Genomic DNA, 15,748 nt, shown 5'->3' with positions numbered 1-15,748 from the left:
CCCATCGATCTGAGTGGCTGGAGGACGTCACCTCCAGTATCCATGAGCACCCACCCTGTGCTCAGCTTCTGGGGGGGATGGCCAGCCCCTGGTCATGCCGATGTCCAGCAGCAGGGATGGGTGTCCCCAGCTGTCTGCGGCACTGGTTGATGGGTCATCCCCATCACCCCAGGTGCTGGTAGACCTCAGTCCCAAATGTTTATCAGGGGATGCCTAAGAGCCAGCGCTTTTACCCTGGGCCTCCACTTCAGAAGATGCACTGCTTGCATTTTTGACATTCAGCCCTCCCCGAAGCTGCCAGTATTAAGGATTGAAAAGCTTGCCTGCACTGGAACCAAGGCACTGCCTTCTGCTCCCACCCCTATCTTCTTGTCCAGGGTGCAGAGGGAGGGCAGGTTTGGGGACAGAGTGACTCAAAGAGCCTCCATTTGTTGAGATATGCCTCTCTGCTCAGGGGACGTCTGAGTCATTAACAGAGGAGATGAAGGTGACAAATAAGCCCTCACTGCTGGGCTGAGCAGCAGGGCCAGCCTGCTCCAGGCAGGGGACTGGATCTCTGCAGGGACGTGACTGTGACCACGGACCAGGACTCCTGGCACCTGCCCATTTGGCCAGGATCTGGGGAATTAACTGTCCCCCATGCAAAGGGAAGGGGACTCACGTGCTCTGTCCCCTTTCCCAGCTGGCCCCATCAGCCCAGGGACTGTCAGGACATTTGGGGGATGGACCTGGGGTTGGAGATGGGTCCTAGACCAGGGGTCCTTGTGTCCCCCTCTCTTCTGAAATATGTGCAGGGGCTGGGGCTTTCCCGTGTCTTTGCCCAGGCACTGGGGGCTGATCTGTCTTTCACAGGCCCCACCTGACAAACCTCTGAGCTTTTGTGGGGAGGGAATCTGCTGTTCTGGGGCCAGCTGTGGGATGAGTCCCACCCTGACAGCTTGGCGGCTCACAGCAATAAGCAGAGCTTGAATAGTCCCCGCTGGTGGCCATGCTGGCTACTGGGACAGACTCCCACGGCCACACAGGCTGCGCTGGCTTCCAGGATAGATGCATCACTGAACCTCTTCCAGCACTGTCCCAGATCTCCAGCGCTGATGTGAAGCCAATGGCATCTCCGCTCTGAATCAGAGCTGGCATCCTGCCACGCATTGCACAGACACAGCGCAGCACCACACAACGCACGGCCCTGCACACGGCGGGGGCGGGGAGGGGGGAGCACAGCGTGCTCCCCATGGCAGCACTGTGTACAATTCCTACAATCCACGAGCAGACAGGGCACAGCTCGGACCCAGCCAACCCCTCAAATGGGCAAAGCGCGGTCCAGGTATCTTCGCACCCGTGGGATGCAGCACGCAGGAACCTCTCACAATGTGTACACACACACACACCCCTCCAATCTGCCTGCCCCCGTGCCATGAGCATCACACAGAGGCACACATCTTCCTCCTCACCCAGCATGACCAAACCTCCCATTCCCCATCAGCAGCCCGTGTAGAAATTCATGCATACAGAGCTAAAGGGTGCACGAACGTGCTGGGCAGAGATAGCCGCAAGGTGCACAGCACCCCTGATCCACACTCCTGCCAATGCTCCCTCCAGCACCCGAGCCCAGCTGCCAGAGACTGCGGTCCGCCCGCCCTCCCCTCGCTGGGGGCTGGTTTGCGCACTCCCTTCCAGCTCGGAGCCGCCATCTGTCCTGTCCTGTCTCCTCCCCTCTCCTCCCCTCTCAGCACCAACTCCCACAACTCTGCAGAACTCCTTCTGATGGCCAGACCGGGCTCCAGCCGAGCAGAGACCCAGCCACAGCGAGAGCCCCCCTCCAAGCCCCCTGGCAAGCAGCTCTCTGGCCGCAGCACACACTCGCTCGCACAGGGGCAGCTGCAGAGTCACCGCAGAGGGACACAGATCCGCGGGAACAATAGCAAATGCACACAGCGAGCGGCACACACACACACACTGGACTTCTCCCAGCCCGGAGGCGCACTCTGCTCCTGCCCAAGGACAGCTGGCAGGGCTGATGTGCCTGCTGGCATGCAACGCCTGTCCCCACTGATGTCATCCCGTCACCCGCGCTCAGAAAGCATGTGGGGACGCAGCCCCCCGCTGCCATGGGAGAAGGGGCTGGCTGGGGACAGCCACTGCTAAGAAGCTACCCCCCCAACTTGTCATCCCTCTGATCTGCAGCCACCCCGGTCCCAATGAGACCACCGCTGCTGCCGCTGCTTGTCCTGTGGGTGCCGCAGCTCCTGGGAACCCTGGCAGAGGTAAGCCCGTGTCTCTTCGACCCCCGTTTGTCCATGCAGGCTCTTGGCTCCAAGCTCTCTGGCAGCAAGGGGCTTTGCATAGTCCTACCCCGCTGAGGAATGACGGCATATTTCTGGGCTGCCTCTCCAGCCATGCAGCTGCACCAAATTAGCGATGTTTGCAATTATGAGCTGGCTCTTTCCTCCGCTTCCCCCCGCTCCCCGCCATGCCCTCTCGCCCCAGTGCCTGGGATCCGAGCGTGTTACTGCTGCCATGGCTGCACGGCTCCTCGCCCCAGGAATTGGCTGGCTGCTATTCCCAGGGGTCCAGAGCCTCTTCGCTCCCCTCCGTGCACACACTCCCAAAAGCACCGCAGTCGGTGGGGGAGCCAGAAGTGAGTCAGCCAGCAGAGCCAAGGGGAAAATAACTAAAGAAAGATGATTGCTCCTCTGTGGCTTGTTGTGGGACAGGGAGTGGGCAGAGATATTTCCTTTAATGTGGAGGGAACTAGCCTCAACCTAAGCAGGGCACACCCTGCTCGCGAGCAGACTGTGGGGAGACGGGTGTCCTGCAAGCGTGCTCAGCACCCGCTGCAGTGAGGAGGGTGCTGGATGCTCTGGAGCTCTCAGGCCCTTGCTTTGCAGCCTGTGGGGGATGGCAGCTGGACTGAGGTCTGGGGTCCCTCCATCCTCCCCCACCATGATCGTGGGAAGGGGGTGGTGCCTGTAGAGGGAATGAGATTGCCGGGGCCTGTCCAGAGCTCCTTCCCCATCCAAATCTTCCCCTTGTGCCCTGGCTGTTTTGGTGGGATGTCTTCCCCTGTGGGCATGGCCCCATGTTGGCCTGCAGACCCAGCACCCATGCAAAAGGCCAGGGCAGCCCCAAGCTACATCTGCTGAGTCTGTCTCCCTGCCTTGGATAGGGGAGGGCAATGTGAGCAGTGATCTGGACTCTCCTGCAAAGAGGGGTCACAGTTCCCAGAGGGTTGCAGCCCCCAGACGCCATGGCTGGGTGGGACCTGTGCCTGGCCAGCCTGACCCCTGGCCTGGCACAGGGTACCTGTCCCAGGTGTTGGTCTCAGCTTAGACCACCTCATCTTGCCCCTCTCTCACTTGACACCTTCAATCCCCCAGGGCGAGGGGTGCAACCGGACAGCACGGGCAGGGTTGGAGGGACAGAATGCACCCAGTGATAGAGGTAAGTCAAAGCAAAGTGGTCCCCAGGCTGCGGAGGGTGGTCTTGGTGCGCAGGAGCTGTGAGATGAGCAAGATGTGCTGGGCCAGGACTCTTGGAGTTAAAAGTAGCTTTGTAAATACTCTGCTTTAGACTTACTGCAGGCTGCAGATCACGGCCAGGGAAGGGGAGGGAGTCAGCCCCATCCTCTTCCAGAAACCAGCCTTATGGGGGGCAGTGTGAGAGATGGACAAAGCTCCAAGCTCCCTCCTTCCCACAGAGTATCAAGCGGGCTCAGCAGCAGCACAGCCATAGCTGCCCTGCATGGAGCCCCTGCAGTTGGCTGGGCAGGATCATACTCCATGGGGCAGCCCCATGGCTCTGCCGAGCTGGCTGGGGAGCAGCACAGCCGTGCTCGCCCTGCGGCCAGCAAGCACCGCCGTGTGCTTGGAGCCAGCACAGTGCCTGCACGGTGCTGGCCCGTGCCAGTGAAAATGTTCCCAGATGATCTGCAGGCACCAGTCAGGGCATGGGGTGTACCTGGATGTGGCTGTCTGTGATGTGGTTAGTGGAGCTTATCTATGGGGATGTGAGCAGTGTTGTGATCATGGGCCTCAGGGCTGGAGGATGCCTCTGGCCTGGTTTAGATGTTAGTACATTTGTACTGCAGAGGTGAAGAAGGTGATTGCCAAGTGATAGATGGAGGCAGGCGATGGAGTCTGTTGGATACCTGAGAGAAGCAGACAAACATGGGTGGAGAACTCGTACCTTCATGAGATAAGAAAGAGTCCGCAGTGAAAAACCATCCCTGCTTGAACTCCACGCAGGGCACAATCCTGCTGGCTGTCTTCAGGAGATTAACCATGCCCTGTGCTCCACAAGCTGCTGTGACTGGGTCTCTGCTGACAGGAAGGGGAGCCCAGGGCAGCTGGCCCATGTGTAGACACCTGAGCTGTGGACACCCAACTACATTCCGATAACCTTTCCCGAGCAGTCTGTTCATAAATCTGCACTTGAACTGCTCAGGGATGGCACTGAGAAGGCCTTTCCCAGGGCAACTACATGCTCCTCTTTTGTGTCCATCTAACTTCCCCGATTCACTTTGCACCCATCTGCTGAGTGAAGCTCTCAGCATGGCAGCAGGCTCCAAACAATGGCATTGCATGAAACAGAAGTTGCATGTAGTTCTGAAACTGTCCAGATTTGTGGGAAGGCCACAGACAACACCTGAGCAGCCCCCTGCCCCTGGGGCTCACCCCACGCTGCTCCTCTTTTGCTGTGTAAAGGCAGCCCCCGGGCAGACCTCTGGGGCAATAGCTGTGCTTGTTTAAAGCTTTCTTGCCATGCCAGATCACATGTAAGCCTGTTACAACATGTTGCACATCATAAATTTTAAGTGCTAATTATTACACAAATGTCTTATTAGCACTGGAGCTGTGCTGGTGTTTCCCAAAGGCTGAAAGCGATAGAGAGCTCATGGTTCGCAGCGAGGCTGGGGATGGAGAGTGCATGACGATCTGCTAGTGGAGGCATGGGCAGGCAGAGATGGAGCCTGCAAGGGTCACATTGCCAGCTTGGTCCCAACAGACAGGCTCTGTCTGGCTCCTGTTTGTGTAGGTGGTTCCTGAGCAGCTCTAAGGGCAGGGATTCAATAGCAGTTTTGGCCACTGGCCCACCAATTAGGCAAAGCCCCATATGCCACTTCCTTGTCGCCAGATGCTCTCCGCCTGGATGCCACAGCACCGGCCCTGCAGCTGTAGCTTGCTGACCTTGCTGCTGCAGCAAGGCCAAGGCAGGGACACACCTCAACAGGGGGTTGTGCAAATCTGGCCCCACATTTCCTCCAGGTACGCAGTGTCCTGCTCTTCCCATGTCATCTCTGCACTGGGCAGGACAGTGGGGAGTCAGTGCCAGTCCAAAGCGGTCGTTACCCTCTCCTCTGTCGGAGCCCACACAGAGACAGAGACTACTGCAGCGAGCATAACAGCCCCACTGCCATATCCAACCTCCCTGGCCATTGTCTTGTTTCTACAAGGCGAGCCCACACAGAGACAGAGACTACTGCAGCAAGCATAACAGCCCCACTGCCTTATCCAACCTGCTCCCTCACTGGCCATTGTCTTGCTTCTACAAGGCAGACCCAGAGCCCTTCAACATCTTTTTTGGGCCTCAAACCAACCAAGGTGGTGAGCGATGGATTATACCCAGCCAGGACAACTTTTCTGCCATAAACTAGGGCTGTCTGGACAAAGCATGTGATGGCCTTGAAGCCTTCTGGTCTTTCTCCAGCAGAAGAGATGCTCCATGCTTCGGAGCATCTCTTCCACATGGTGCCTTTGTCCCCAGTCCATGGGAGTTTCTGAACCTTCTTGTGTTTTCCAAAGGCTGTTCTGAGCCTTTGGGGTCGGGGGGCCTGATCGCGGCGGGGCAGTGCCCATGGTGATGGCCCGGGCCAAGGTGTGCAGTGAGGGTGGGTGGGCTGGGGAGCCTGGCTCTGCAGGGTGGCCACCCATCAGCACCACAGCTCCTTGTTGAGGGTTTTGGCTTTGCCTCTGCAGGGACCCTCCTGAACCTCAGCGTGAGTGACCATGGCCGGTCGGACTCCCTCCTTCTGTCCTGGGATGAACCGGAGGGGGGTGCTGAGGGATATTCGCTCACCCTCTCCTCCCTGGGGTTGGGCACGCTGCTGCAGAATGGATCTGCTGGACCCAACATCACCAGCTTCTGGTTCCACGGGCTGACCCCTGGCATGCGCTATGAGATTGAGGTGACAGCCACACTTGCCTGCATGGAGACGACCAGCCAGGCAGTCACAGCACAGACAAGTAAGGGGTTCCCCAGGGACTGCAGAGTCAAAGGGTCTGAGTGCTCCTAGCAATGATCATCACACTGCTTTGGAGGGTGTGAAGTACAGGTCTGTGCGGAGTCCTGTGCGTCCATGGGGAGGTCAGGTCTTTCCTCACTTCCACAAGGATTAGGGTCCTTCCCTGGTCCCCAGAGCCCCAGGCGTCATTCCCTCATCCATGTGGAAGGAGGGTCCTGCCCCTGCACCTCACACGGGCAGGGTTCAGGCTATATCTTCCCCTGGAATAATATAGCAAATGATGGACCAACCTATGATGTGGACTGCAGAGAGCTGAGGGGTGGAAAAAGTCATGTCTGGAGGTCTAGAAAGAGCTACAAGGAAGTACCATCTGCTCCATGATTTTGGCACATCTCTGTCAATCACTGGCTCACCCACCAAGCCTTGCTCTATGCCCTCCCTGACTGATGCCAAGGACTGGGGGAAGGGGGCAGGGCTGGGGAGCCCACAGCTCAGGTGAGGATGGCAGCCCTTGCCTGCATCTCTCCAGAAGATCCTTGGGTAAATCAGTGCAGGTGAAGGTGGAAAACCTAGAAAAAGAGTAGAGCTGGAGGGAGGGCCAGCAGAAGGGATGGTGTCAGACAGCAGTGGTGGCTGCAGGGAGCAGGGGCTGGTGCTCACGGGAAGGCAGGTGGCAGGACCCACAGGGCCAGCAGGAACAGAGGACCTGGAAGCAGGTGAGCTCACAGGTAAGCACTGATGGCTTCACCTTTCTCAGTGCGCACCTGGTGTGTTGTCCCTGACCGAGCCTCCCTGCCCAGTTCAGAGTGACTATGCAGAGACTGATCCAAAGGGGATGGTGCAGCCCACACAACCTGTGAGAGACTGGGGGGCTGGCAGGGAGGTGATGGGGCTGTGCTTGGGGGATTGGGTCCTGTGGAACTGGCTGGTAGGACCTCACCCAGTGAAGGCACTGTCCCACTGGCCCTTGAGCAACCTGGCAGGTCAGGTATTGCAAGGCTGCCAGCCAGCCCCGGTATGTGCCATGTCTGATGCAGGTCCTTCACCGGTCCGCAACCTGAGCCTGAGCAGCGGCGGGAGGTCTGCCGTGCTGCATGCCTCCTGGGTGCATGCCCGTGGGCAGCGAGATGGCTACCACCTTGCCCTCTACCACAGTGACTCTCAGACGCTTGTGAGAAATGCATCTGTCCTGCCAAATGCCTCCACGTTCCTGTTCGATGGGTTGCTGGCTGGCAGCGAGTACGCCTTGAAGGTCAGCACGCTGGCTGGATCCAGCCGGGCAAGCACCAGTATCCACCAATGGACAGGTAGGGAGTGATGGGTGTGCCTGCCCAAGAGGGAAGGGGTGGGAGAAAGGGTTTGGCAGGAGGGGTACAGCACATGTGCGGGCTGGGCTGGCGGAGAGGGGGAGAAGGTCTCCAGGCTCGGGATGGGGAGTTTGTGTAGGATGGAGAACAGCTGGGAGTTTTTCACATCCCCGCTGTGACCCCAGTGTGCTTGGCCAAGGGGACAACCTCACACCTCAGTCCTGCCTTGCAGGACCCGCAGCTTGGGTTTGTGTGCTCCATGTCCCCATGGGAGAAGGGCAATCTGGGGATCCTGGCAAAAGACCTTGGCTGGTGGGAGCTGCAGAAATGTTGCATTACCCGGGCTGCCACCCCCTCTGCCCTGCAGCCTGAAAAAGCGTGACAGTATGGAGGGACCTCAAGAGCCCCTCAGGTCACCTGGGAGACATGGGAGAGACATTCCTCAGCAGACCCCTGCCAGACCTTCAGCCCCCATGCCAGCATAGAGAGCAGCTGTGGGTGTAGGAGACCATGGGGAGGGAGAAGGGTCCACAGAGCCCCAGCCCCAGTGCTGAACCTCCCTGCCTCCTGCTTTTCCCCTCAGCTCCCTCCATCCCCACCCAGCTGAGGCTTAGCCCGGGCTCCAGCACCAGCCTTGTCGCCTCCTGGGTGGGTGCTGGGGGGGCCGCCTGGCTGCACCTCGAGCTCCACAACCTTCTCACCCAGACCGTGACCACAACCCTGTCAGCCAGGAGGGGTCTCACCAGCTACACCTTCCAGCATCTCCACCCCGGCACCCAGTACTGGCTGGGGCTGAGCGCCACAGCAGGGCCCTACACTGTGGGGGGGCCCAATGCCACCACTTGGACATGTGAGTATGATGGCCAGGGATGGGGGAGGACCTTGGTGGCCCTGGCTTTCTCCCTGCCTCTGGTCCAGCCTCTGAGTCCAAAGGTCTTCTGCCAGAGCCCTGGGTACAGAGGGCAATTCTTCTGCTTGGACCTGGCCAAAAGCTGCTCCAGGACCCATCTCTGGGGCATTGCAATAGTGGGGCCAGTGGGTCCCCTCCAGTGAATTCCCAGTGCTGGCCTGCTTCTCCCTGGGATGCACTGGAACCAGCCTGTGGCCTCTCCCTGAGGAGGAGGATGGAAGGGCAGCAGATCTCACTGGTGTGCAGTACAGCTGGGGCCAGGTTCTCACGTGCCTCAGGGCTGTCCAAGGGCAGCAGAGAAAACAAGAGGCAAGAGGATAGCAGTTTAGCTCGTTTGAACTGGAGGTTCCTGGAGGGAAATGGATCTTTGGTCCTCTGATTGCTGTCAAGGGTATATTTTGGTAGCACCTGATAACCTCCTCCTGGTGGATGTCCCTAATGTGCCGGGTGTTGTGCAAACTCAGCCAAGAAAGCCAGCCTCTGGCAGGTCAAGAAATTGAGGGTAGCCCTCCCAGAACCCAGCTAGTTGCACCATTCAACCCAACTTCCTGCACCTTCTGGCCTCAGGCTGACAAGGGCCCCGGGAGCAGGTGACTTCCACCACTACAGTCCTGGTTTGCTGCCAACACTGTGTCCGTAGCACTGTGAAAAGTTCTGGCCCTGGACTTGCTCTCCCAGATGTTCCCAGGAAAACCAGGGGGAAAATAGAGAGGGCAAACCTATCCTCCTGGACACAGCAAGACTCATGCTGAACACCAAGAAAGTGTTGGCTTTCTCTAGTGAGGAGCAACAGATTATGGAGGTGCCAAGCTGCAAACTCAGGGCTGTTGTGGCCAGTGACTCGTCCTGGCCCTGGGCAGAGACACTGGTCAGGTGTATGCTGGAAGGACCTGGGTGCCACCAGGTGACAAGTCTCCAGCTCTTTCCTGCTCTGCCTGCCAGTCCAGGAAGCTGGAGCCTGCTCACTGCTGACTCTGCAGCTGGGATTTTGGAAGACCTCCACACCCCCAGCTGGTTTCTTTCTGCTATGGAGTGAGTCTGACTTGATCCCTGCCATTGCCAGTCTGTGGCTCTGACCTCCCCGACTGAACAAACGTCCCCGGTGCCAGATGCACGAGCCAGGGGCATCCGGCCAGGAGTTTGGTCCAGGCCAGTTCCTGGGAATATCAGCAATCTCATGACAGGACACGAATGGAGAGGAGGGGGACTGTTAGGAATTTCCCAGCAGGGCTGCCAGCTTCGTCTGGGCTCTGCTAGACCAGGAATGGTTGTGCTAGGGAACAGAGACAGCACGCTCCAAAAGGATGTCTAAGGCTGGATGTAACCCTGCAGATAAAGAAGCAGGGAACGAGGCTCAGGGGTGTATGGGGTCCAGAGCATCCCATAATCCTGATGCACACAATCCCATTCCCTTCCCTTCCAGACCCCCTGAGCCCTGGCAATGTGACCCTGAGCAGCTCAGAGGAGCAGAGCTCCTTGCAGGCTCGCTGGAGCACCCCAGCGGGAGAGAGGGACTTCTACCTGGTGACGCTGCAGGAGGGAGAGGATGGTGCTCTGACGAGGAACATCTCCGTCGGCGGAGACAATGATCATGTCACCTTCCATGGGCTGAGCCCCGGGAAGCGATACTCTGTCCAGGTGACGGCGGTGGCTGGGCCTTACCGGGCATCAGCCCGCAGCACAGCAGCCTGGACACGTAAGCAGAAAGCCCGAGTGTGTCCTTTCAAGGCCATTTCTGCTGCCTGAGGGAGGAGCTGATGCCCAGAGGGAGGCTGGTGGGATGGGGAGGGGGATTGTGGCAGGGGCAGAGATGGGGCAGAGTCTGCTGCCCCACAGTTCCTCGTGAGGGTGGACTCAGAGGTCGTTGGCAGACTCGTGCCAGGTAGTGTCAGGCACGAATCAAGACCAGATCCTACCCAGTAACCTTTGGACTCAAGTGTTCGGCAGGCTTCAAGACATCTTGCCCTCTGCCCACAGCAGCTGGTTTGGTGGGTAGTGAAGCACCACCAGTCCCCCCAGAGCAATATCTCCCTGTGCCCAGTCCCTCCTGGTGACTCGTGGAGCCACGGTTGGTGCTGTCTCAGAGCTGCCACCCCGGGAAGGAAGGACTGGAGCCTTATGCAGTGTGGGGAGGTGTTCACCCAGCCCCTGGCACTGGGAGAAGTAAAAGGCTCTCCCTGCAGCCCTGGCTGCCCGAGTTTGGTGGGGGGACCGCTGCAGAGTGTTGTGAGAGCAGTCTGGCTGCCTGATGCACTGCCCCATGCAGTGACGTGCATGATCCCATCCTTGTCCCTTGCAGAGCCGCTAGCACCATCTGGTGTGAGTCTGTCCAGCCAGGGGAGCCCCTACAGCCTACTAGCCAGCTGGGAGGAGGCAATGGGAGAGGGCTATGTGCTGGCCTTCAGCCCCGTGGAGCACCTTGTGAAGAACAGCTCGCTGCTCAGAGGTGTCACCAACTTCACCTACGAGGGCCTCCGCCCTGGGACCCTCTACACCTTTGAGGTCAGCACCATGGCTGGCCCCTACACATCCACACCCCGGCGCATCACCAGCTGGACATGTGAGTGCCACAGCCCTCACCGCAGCCAGCCCCAGGGTTTCCACTGGGTCCTGCCCTTCCCCAACTTCACCTACGAGGGCCTCCGCCCTGGGACCCTCTACACCTTTGAGGTCAGCACCATGGCTGGCCCCTACACATCCACACCCCGGCGCATCACCAGCTGGACATGTGAGTGCCACAGCCCACACCACAGCCAGCCCCAGGGTTCCCACTGGGTCCTGCCCTTCCCCGCGATGTCATGCCTCAAGGCATGTGGTAGCACAGGTCATCTGCAGCTTCATGCAATAAAAGGGCAAAAGGCTCAGGAGGAAAGCAGAGGTGCTGCTGGATGTGCCTGACCCTGGTCTGTATGCCAATTGCCCAGCACAAGGGTCAGCAGAGCCCAGTGCCCTCCTCCTCCCCCGGGCCACCCTCCTGGGGCACTGTTCAGGTTCCATCTGCCCTGAACAACATCTCCACTGCCCTGGTCCAGGCCATCCCACCCACCACCTCCTCCAGCACCAGAGCAGTCCTCTCTTACCATGCCAGTTTGAACTCTGTGTTGGCCCAGTCCCTGCCAAACTGGTGTGTGGGTGTCAGCAGGGGTGATGGTGGCCTGCTCAGACCCCGCGGGTGGCCAGAGCACCTGGATGTGTGTGGTCCCCGCGGGTGGCCAGAGCACCTGGATGTGGGTTTTCCCAGGGAAGGGGCTCCAGCCCCAGCACATTTGGGGTTGCACTTCTGCCAGGTGACCCCAGTCTGGGTGCAGCTGTGACTCTAGACCTTACCTTTCCTAGATCCTTTGCCCCTGGAGCAGCTGACCCTCAGCAATCAGGGCCACAGCACCTCTCTGCAAGCCTCCTGGAGAGCAGCTCCCACTGGCAGCACTGGCTACACAGGCACGCTCTGGGAAACCAAGTCCCAGGAGCGGGTCAGGAATATGACCGTGGGGAACAACTGGACAAATGTCACCTTTGAGGACCTGGTCCCTGGGCGACAGTATACACTGGAGATGGCTGCTATGGCTGGACCTTACAGATCCCCTGTGCGATCAGCCACAGACTGGACATGTGAGTGTGTTACCCCTACCTTACCTCTACTGCAAATTGCAACCATGGCCTGGCCAATGAGAGCAGAAAGCTCACGGCATGGAAGCAAGGCAGAGTGTGGCCCACGTATGGGGAGGGATGGGAACCAGAGACAGGGATGCATAGACAGACAGAGAGTGGAAGGACAACCGGAGCCACGTTCAGCCAGGTTGGAAGTAAAAGGGTCTTCAGTGCAGGAGAAACCCATCACTGAATGGAAAATGTTTCCAAATGTCACCCAGCAGGAAAGGTGGGGACCTGCTCCCATGTTTGTTGTGGAGCAGAAGCTCAGGCTGTTCTGGGGTTTGATATGCCAGGGCTGATTTCTGACCTGAGCCCACTAGGGACAAGTGGTGGAGGGTGCCCAGGACAAGCGCGTGCAGGCCCCCACTCCACACTGCACCAGCTCCACCATGACTGCCTCTCACTGCCTGGATGTCTCTTTTCTCTCAGACCCCCTGGCTCCGGCCGGCGTGACCCTGACCAACACCCGACACCCGCTGGGACTCTCTGCCTTCTGGAACAAGGCTGCTGGCGATGTGGACCAGTTCCACCTCCAGCTCTACAGCAAGAGCCATCCAGCGCAGAGGAACATCTCAGTGGGGCCAAACACCCACAACTTCACGTTCCTGGGGCTGTCCCCTGGCATTCAGTACTTCCTGAAGGTGACCGTCCTCGCTGGCCCGTACAGATCCTCGTCACACTTTGCCACCGAGTGGACATGTGAGTAAGAAGTGTCCCCAGCCTTCTGCAGGGACAAGGCATCCTGGCACTGCCTGCAAGACTCGCAGAGACATGGACGTGTCCAGGCAGAGGGAGGGCTTCGGTGAGACCTGCACGCTCCCTGCCCCTGGGAATCAGAGCACGTGTCATGAGTTAGGTGCTGTGTGCTGGCCTCTGGGCTCCAAAAGACGCTTTTCCCCAGCTCAGGCTTTCCCCAGTCAAGCTGAACCTTCTGCCTAGACTACTCGTGATCTCAAGGCCAGCCTGGGACTGGTGGGAGAGGGATGCAAGAGGGGAAGCACAGAGACCCTTCTGGGCTTGCTGCTCCCTGTCCATGGAGCAGAGCAGCCCACTGGGGAGCTGAGTGCTCTCTTCTCGGTACAGCACCTGCCTGCTAGCGTCACCTTGGGGACATGCATGGGCAACTTGCATGTCCCCCAGGAGAACAAGACAGCTGACAGTCAGCTGCCACCACTTCTCCTTTAGTCTTGTGCAGAGGTGCAGGCTGTGTCCTGGCTTCTCCAGTTGCTTTCTTCCATGATCTCATGGATCTTCATGCTGTATTTCCCCCTAGATCCACTGTCTCTGGCTAATGTGAGTGTACAGCCTGGCCGGAGACCCCAGGAGCTACATGTGAGCTGGGTGGAGTCAGGCGGTGGCAGAGACCACTTCGTACAGCTCTCGGTGGCTGAGTCCCTGTCCATCATCAGGAATGTGTCCATCCCCCGTGGAGTCACCCAGCTTGACCTTGAGGGGCTGGTGCCAGGATCCCGATACCGCGTGGAGATCATTTCTCAGGCTGGGCCTCATCGCACCTCCTCTCAGACTGCCATCGGCTACACTGGTAGGAATGCAGCTCCTCTGCACCCATCCCCATCCCTGGTACCCAGTCTGGCTCTGACCTGGCGAGGGACTGGGGGACAAGAGGGGGGGTCCCAGGGCTGTTCTGCAGGAGGGCCCTTAAGACCATGTCCCCACAACACCACTGGTGCCTATCTCCTACTCAAGATGCTGGCTCTCTTGCTGGGACCCTCACTCATCCTGAGCCCAGCAGCTCAATGGGGCATGCTGTGAGCCTGCCCCAGCACTTTGGGACAAGGGGTTCTCAGGCTGTGGTAGTGATGCACCATTATCACCTGGGACACAGGGAGCAGCTTTGATCTGGGAGCAACCCGCTGCTCTCAGCAGTCTTTAGACAGCATGTGAGATGCTCACAGTCCTGCAGCTCCCACCTTCATTCCCAAACTAGAGTCAGTCCTGACCATCCCAGGTTTGTCCCCTGTAATGCTGTTTCTCTCCCTCAGTCCCGTTACCTCCTCTTTCCCTGTCGGCAAGCCCTGTCAGCACTGCCTGGGCTCTGGCTGTGCACTGGGAGACCCCTCCTGGGCAGAGGGATGGATACCTGCTCAGCATGCATGAGGAGGGCTCTTCTGCACCAGCAAGGAACCTGGAAGCAGGGAAGGACAGCACCAATGTCACACTGGCACGGCTGGCACCAGGAACTTGCTACCTTGTTGGGATCTGGGCAGTAGCTGGACCCTACCGCTCCCTCCCCAAGAACGTCACTGGCTGCACAGGTGAACATCCATACTACCCATGGGTGATTTGGGTGGGAGCACTGCAAGGAGCTCCAGAATGGGATGGGAATCAATGTTGGCACCCAGGGAGAGGAGGGCACCCTGGCCTGGTTCCCGGTGATGCTGGCCTGCAGTCATCTCCTGCCTCTTGCAGCCTTCTTGTACCACGTAGGCACAGCGCTTGCTGGCCGGTTGCTGCTGGCTGCCTGGGGAAAGCAGGACTCCTCCCCGGAGACAGCTGCCTGTTCAGAACTGGATCTTTTTCTCTCTGACTCATGTGTCTGCCTTTCCTCGCAGTTCCTGCTGCACCGACAAACCTGAGCCTTACCAACCCAGGCAGCTCCTCAGAGCTTTACACGTGCTGGAACAAGCCCCGTGGTGGGAGGGACCACTACCGTGTTATTCTGTATAGCCTCAGCACCCAGAGCAGGGATCGGGTCCAGACCTTGAGTCCAGATGCCCAGAACATCACCTGGACTCACTTGGAGGCAGGCAGCAGGTTTGCTGTGCAGGTCACTGCTGTGAAAGGCTCGTTCGAAGCCTCCTCCACCAACGTCACCCAATGGACACGTAAGTCTGATGGGTTGGGTTGGACACAGCACTCCATTGTGCCCCAGAGCACGCACCGCCACCTTCCCCATCCCAAACCATCCCTGCTGTGCCCCCAGCTTCTACACAGTTTTCCCACCTTTTTGCTCACTATCCTCACTCCTTCCGCGACACAGAGCCAATCCCCCCTACCCACCTTAAAGGCCCTGGGTATCTCCCCTGCCATGTCCAGCTGCAAGCCCTGGGGATATTGCACTCAGAGCCATGTGCACTGTCTGCCCATTTGTACCCATGCTTCTCTCTGATGGCCAGCCTGCCCACCACCCAGTGGAAGCTGGGGGCTGGAGTCCAGCCCGTGGCACTGCCAGAGCACAAGGAACCACTGGGCAAAGCAGCCGGCTTGTAGCACTGAGCAGCAAGCGGTAACATACAGGGGCTGACTATCTCCCTGTTGCTTTCCAGATCCCTTGGCCCCTGCCAACCTCACCCTGGGCAGCCCCTCTGCCTCCGCACTGCAGGTCTCCTGGGCAGCAATGGGGCGAGGAGCAGAAGACTACGTGGTGGATGTCTATGACACAGCCTCCAGCAGTCGTGTTGGGCGCATGGTGCTGGGTGGGGATGCCAGGAGTCACACCTTCAGGAACCTGAGCCCCGGCACCCGCTACAGCGTGGCAGTGAGGGCCACAGCTGGGCCCTTCCACACCAGCACCCCCAACCTCACCCACTGCACACGTGAGTGTGATGCTCTCCTTGCAGCCAGGTGTCCTCCACCAGATCTCCCCCTTCCTGGCTCAAATCAGAGGCCATACTCGTG

At 58.9% G+C, this 15,748-nt stretch overlaps 1 protein-coding gene across 1 annotated transcript in view; it reads left to right on the top strand.

Moving 5' to 3' along the window:
* Positions 1-15,748, top strand: part of LOC103901088 (receptor-type tyrosine-protein phosphatase V) — a 42,503-nt gene that overhangs the window by 4,304 nt on the left and 22,451 nt on the right. The window contains exons 2-14 of the mRNA XM_019472733.1: positions 2,185-2,264; positions 3,378-3,441; positions 5,976-6,242; positions 7,279-7,548; positions 8,132-8,398; positions 9,882-10,154; positions 10,758-11,018; positions 11,795-12,067; positions 12,539-12,808; positions 13,383-13,652; positions 14,113-14,385; positions 14,683-14,955; positions 15,397-15,666. Of these exons, the coding sequence (XP_019328278.1) occupies positions 2,185-2,264; positions 3,378-3,441; positions 5,976-6,242; positions 7,279-7,548; positions 8,132-8,398; positions 9,882-10,154; positions 10,758-11,018; positions 11,795-12,067; positions 12,539-12,808; positions 13,383-13,652; positions 14,113-14,385; positions 14,683-14,955; positions 15,397-15,666 (3,111 nt within the window). The remainder of the gene's footprint in view (positions 1-2,184; positions 2,265-3,377; positions 3,442-5,975; positions 6,243-7,278; positions 7,549-8,131; positions 8,399-9,881; positions 10,155-10,757; positions 11,019-11,794; positions 12,068-12,538; positions 12,809-13,382; positions 13,653-14,112; positions 14,386-14,682; positions 14,956-15,396; positions 15,667-15,748) is intronic.

The sequence above is a fragment of the Aptenodytes forsteri genome, unplaced genomic scaffold, assembly GCF_000699145.1.
Source record: "Aptenodytes forsteri isolate BGI_AS27 unplaced genomic scaffold, ASM69914v1 Scaffold213, whole genome shotgun sequence".
NCBI classification, from domain to species: Eukaryota; Metazoa; Chordata; class Aves; order Sphenisciformes; family Spheniscidae; genus Aptenodytes; species Aptenodytes forsteri.
The sequence above is the reverse complement of the archived record's forward strand: the minus strand, read 5'-3'. Positions and strand labels throughout refer to the sequence as shown.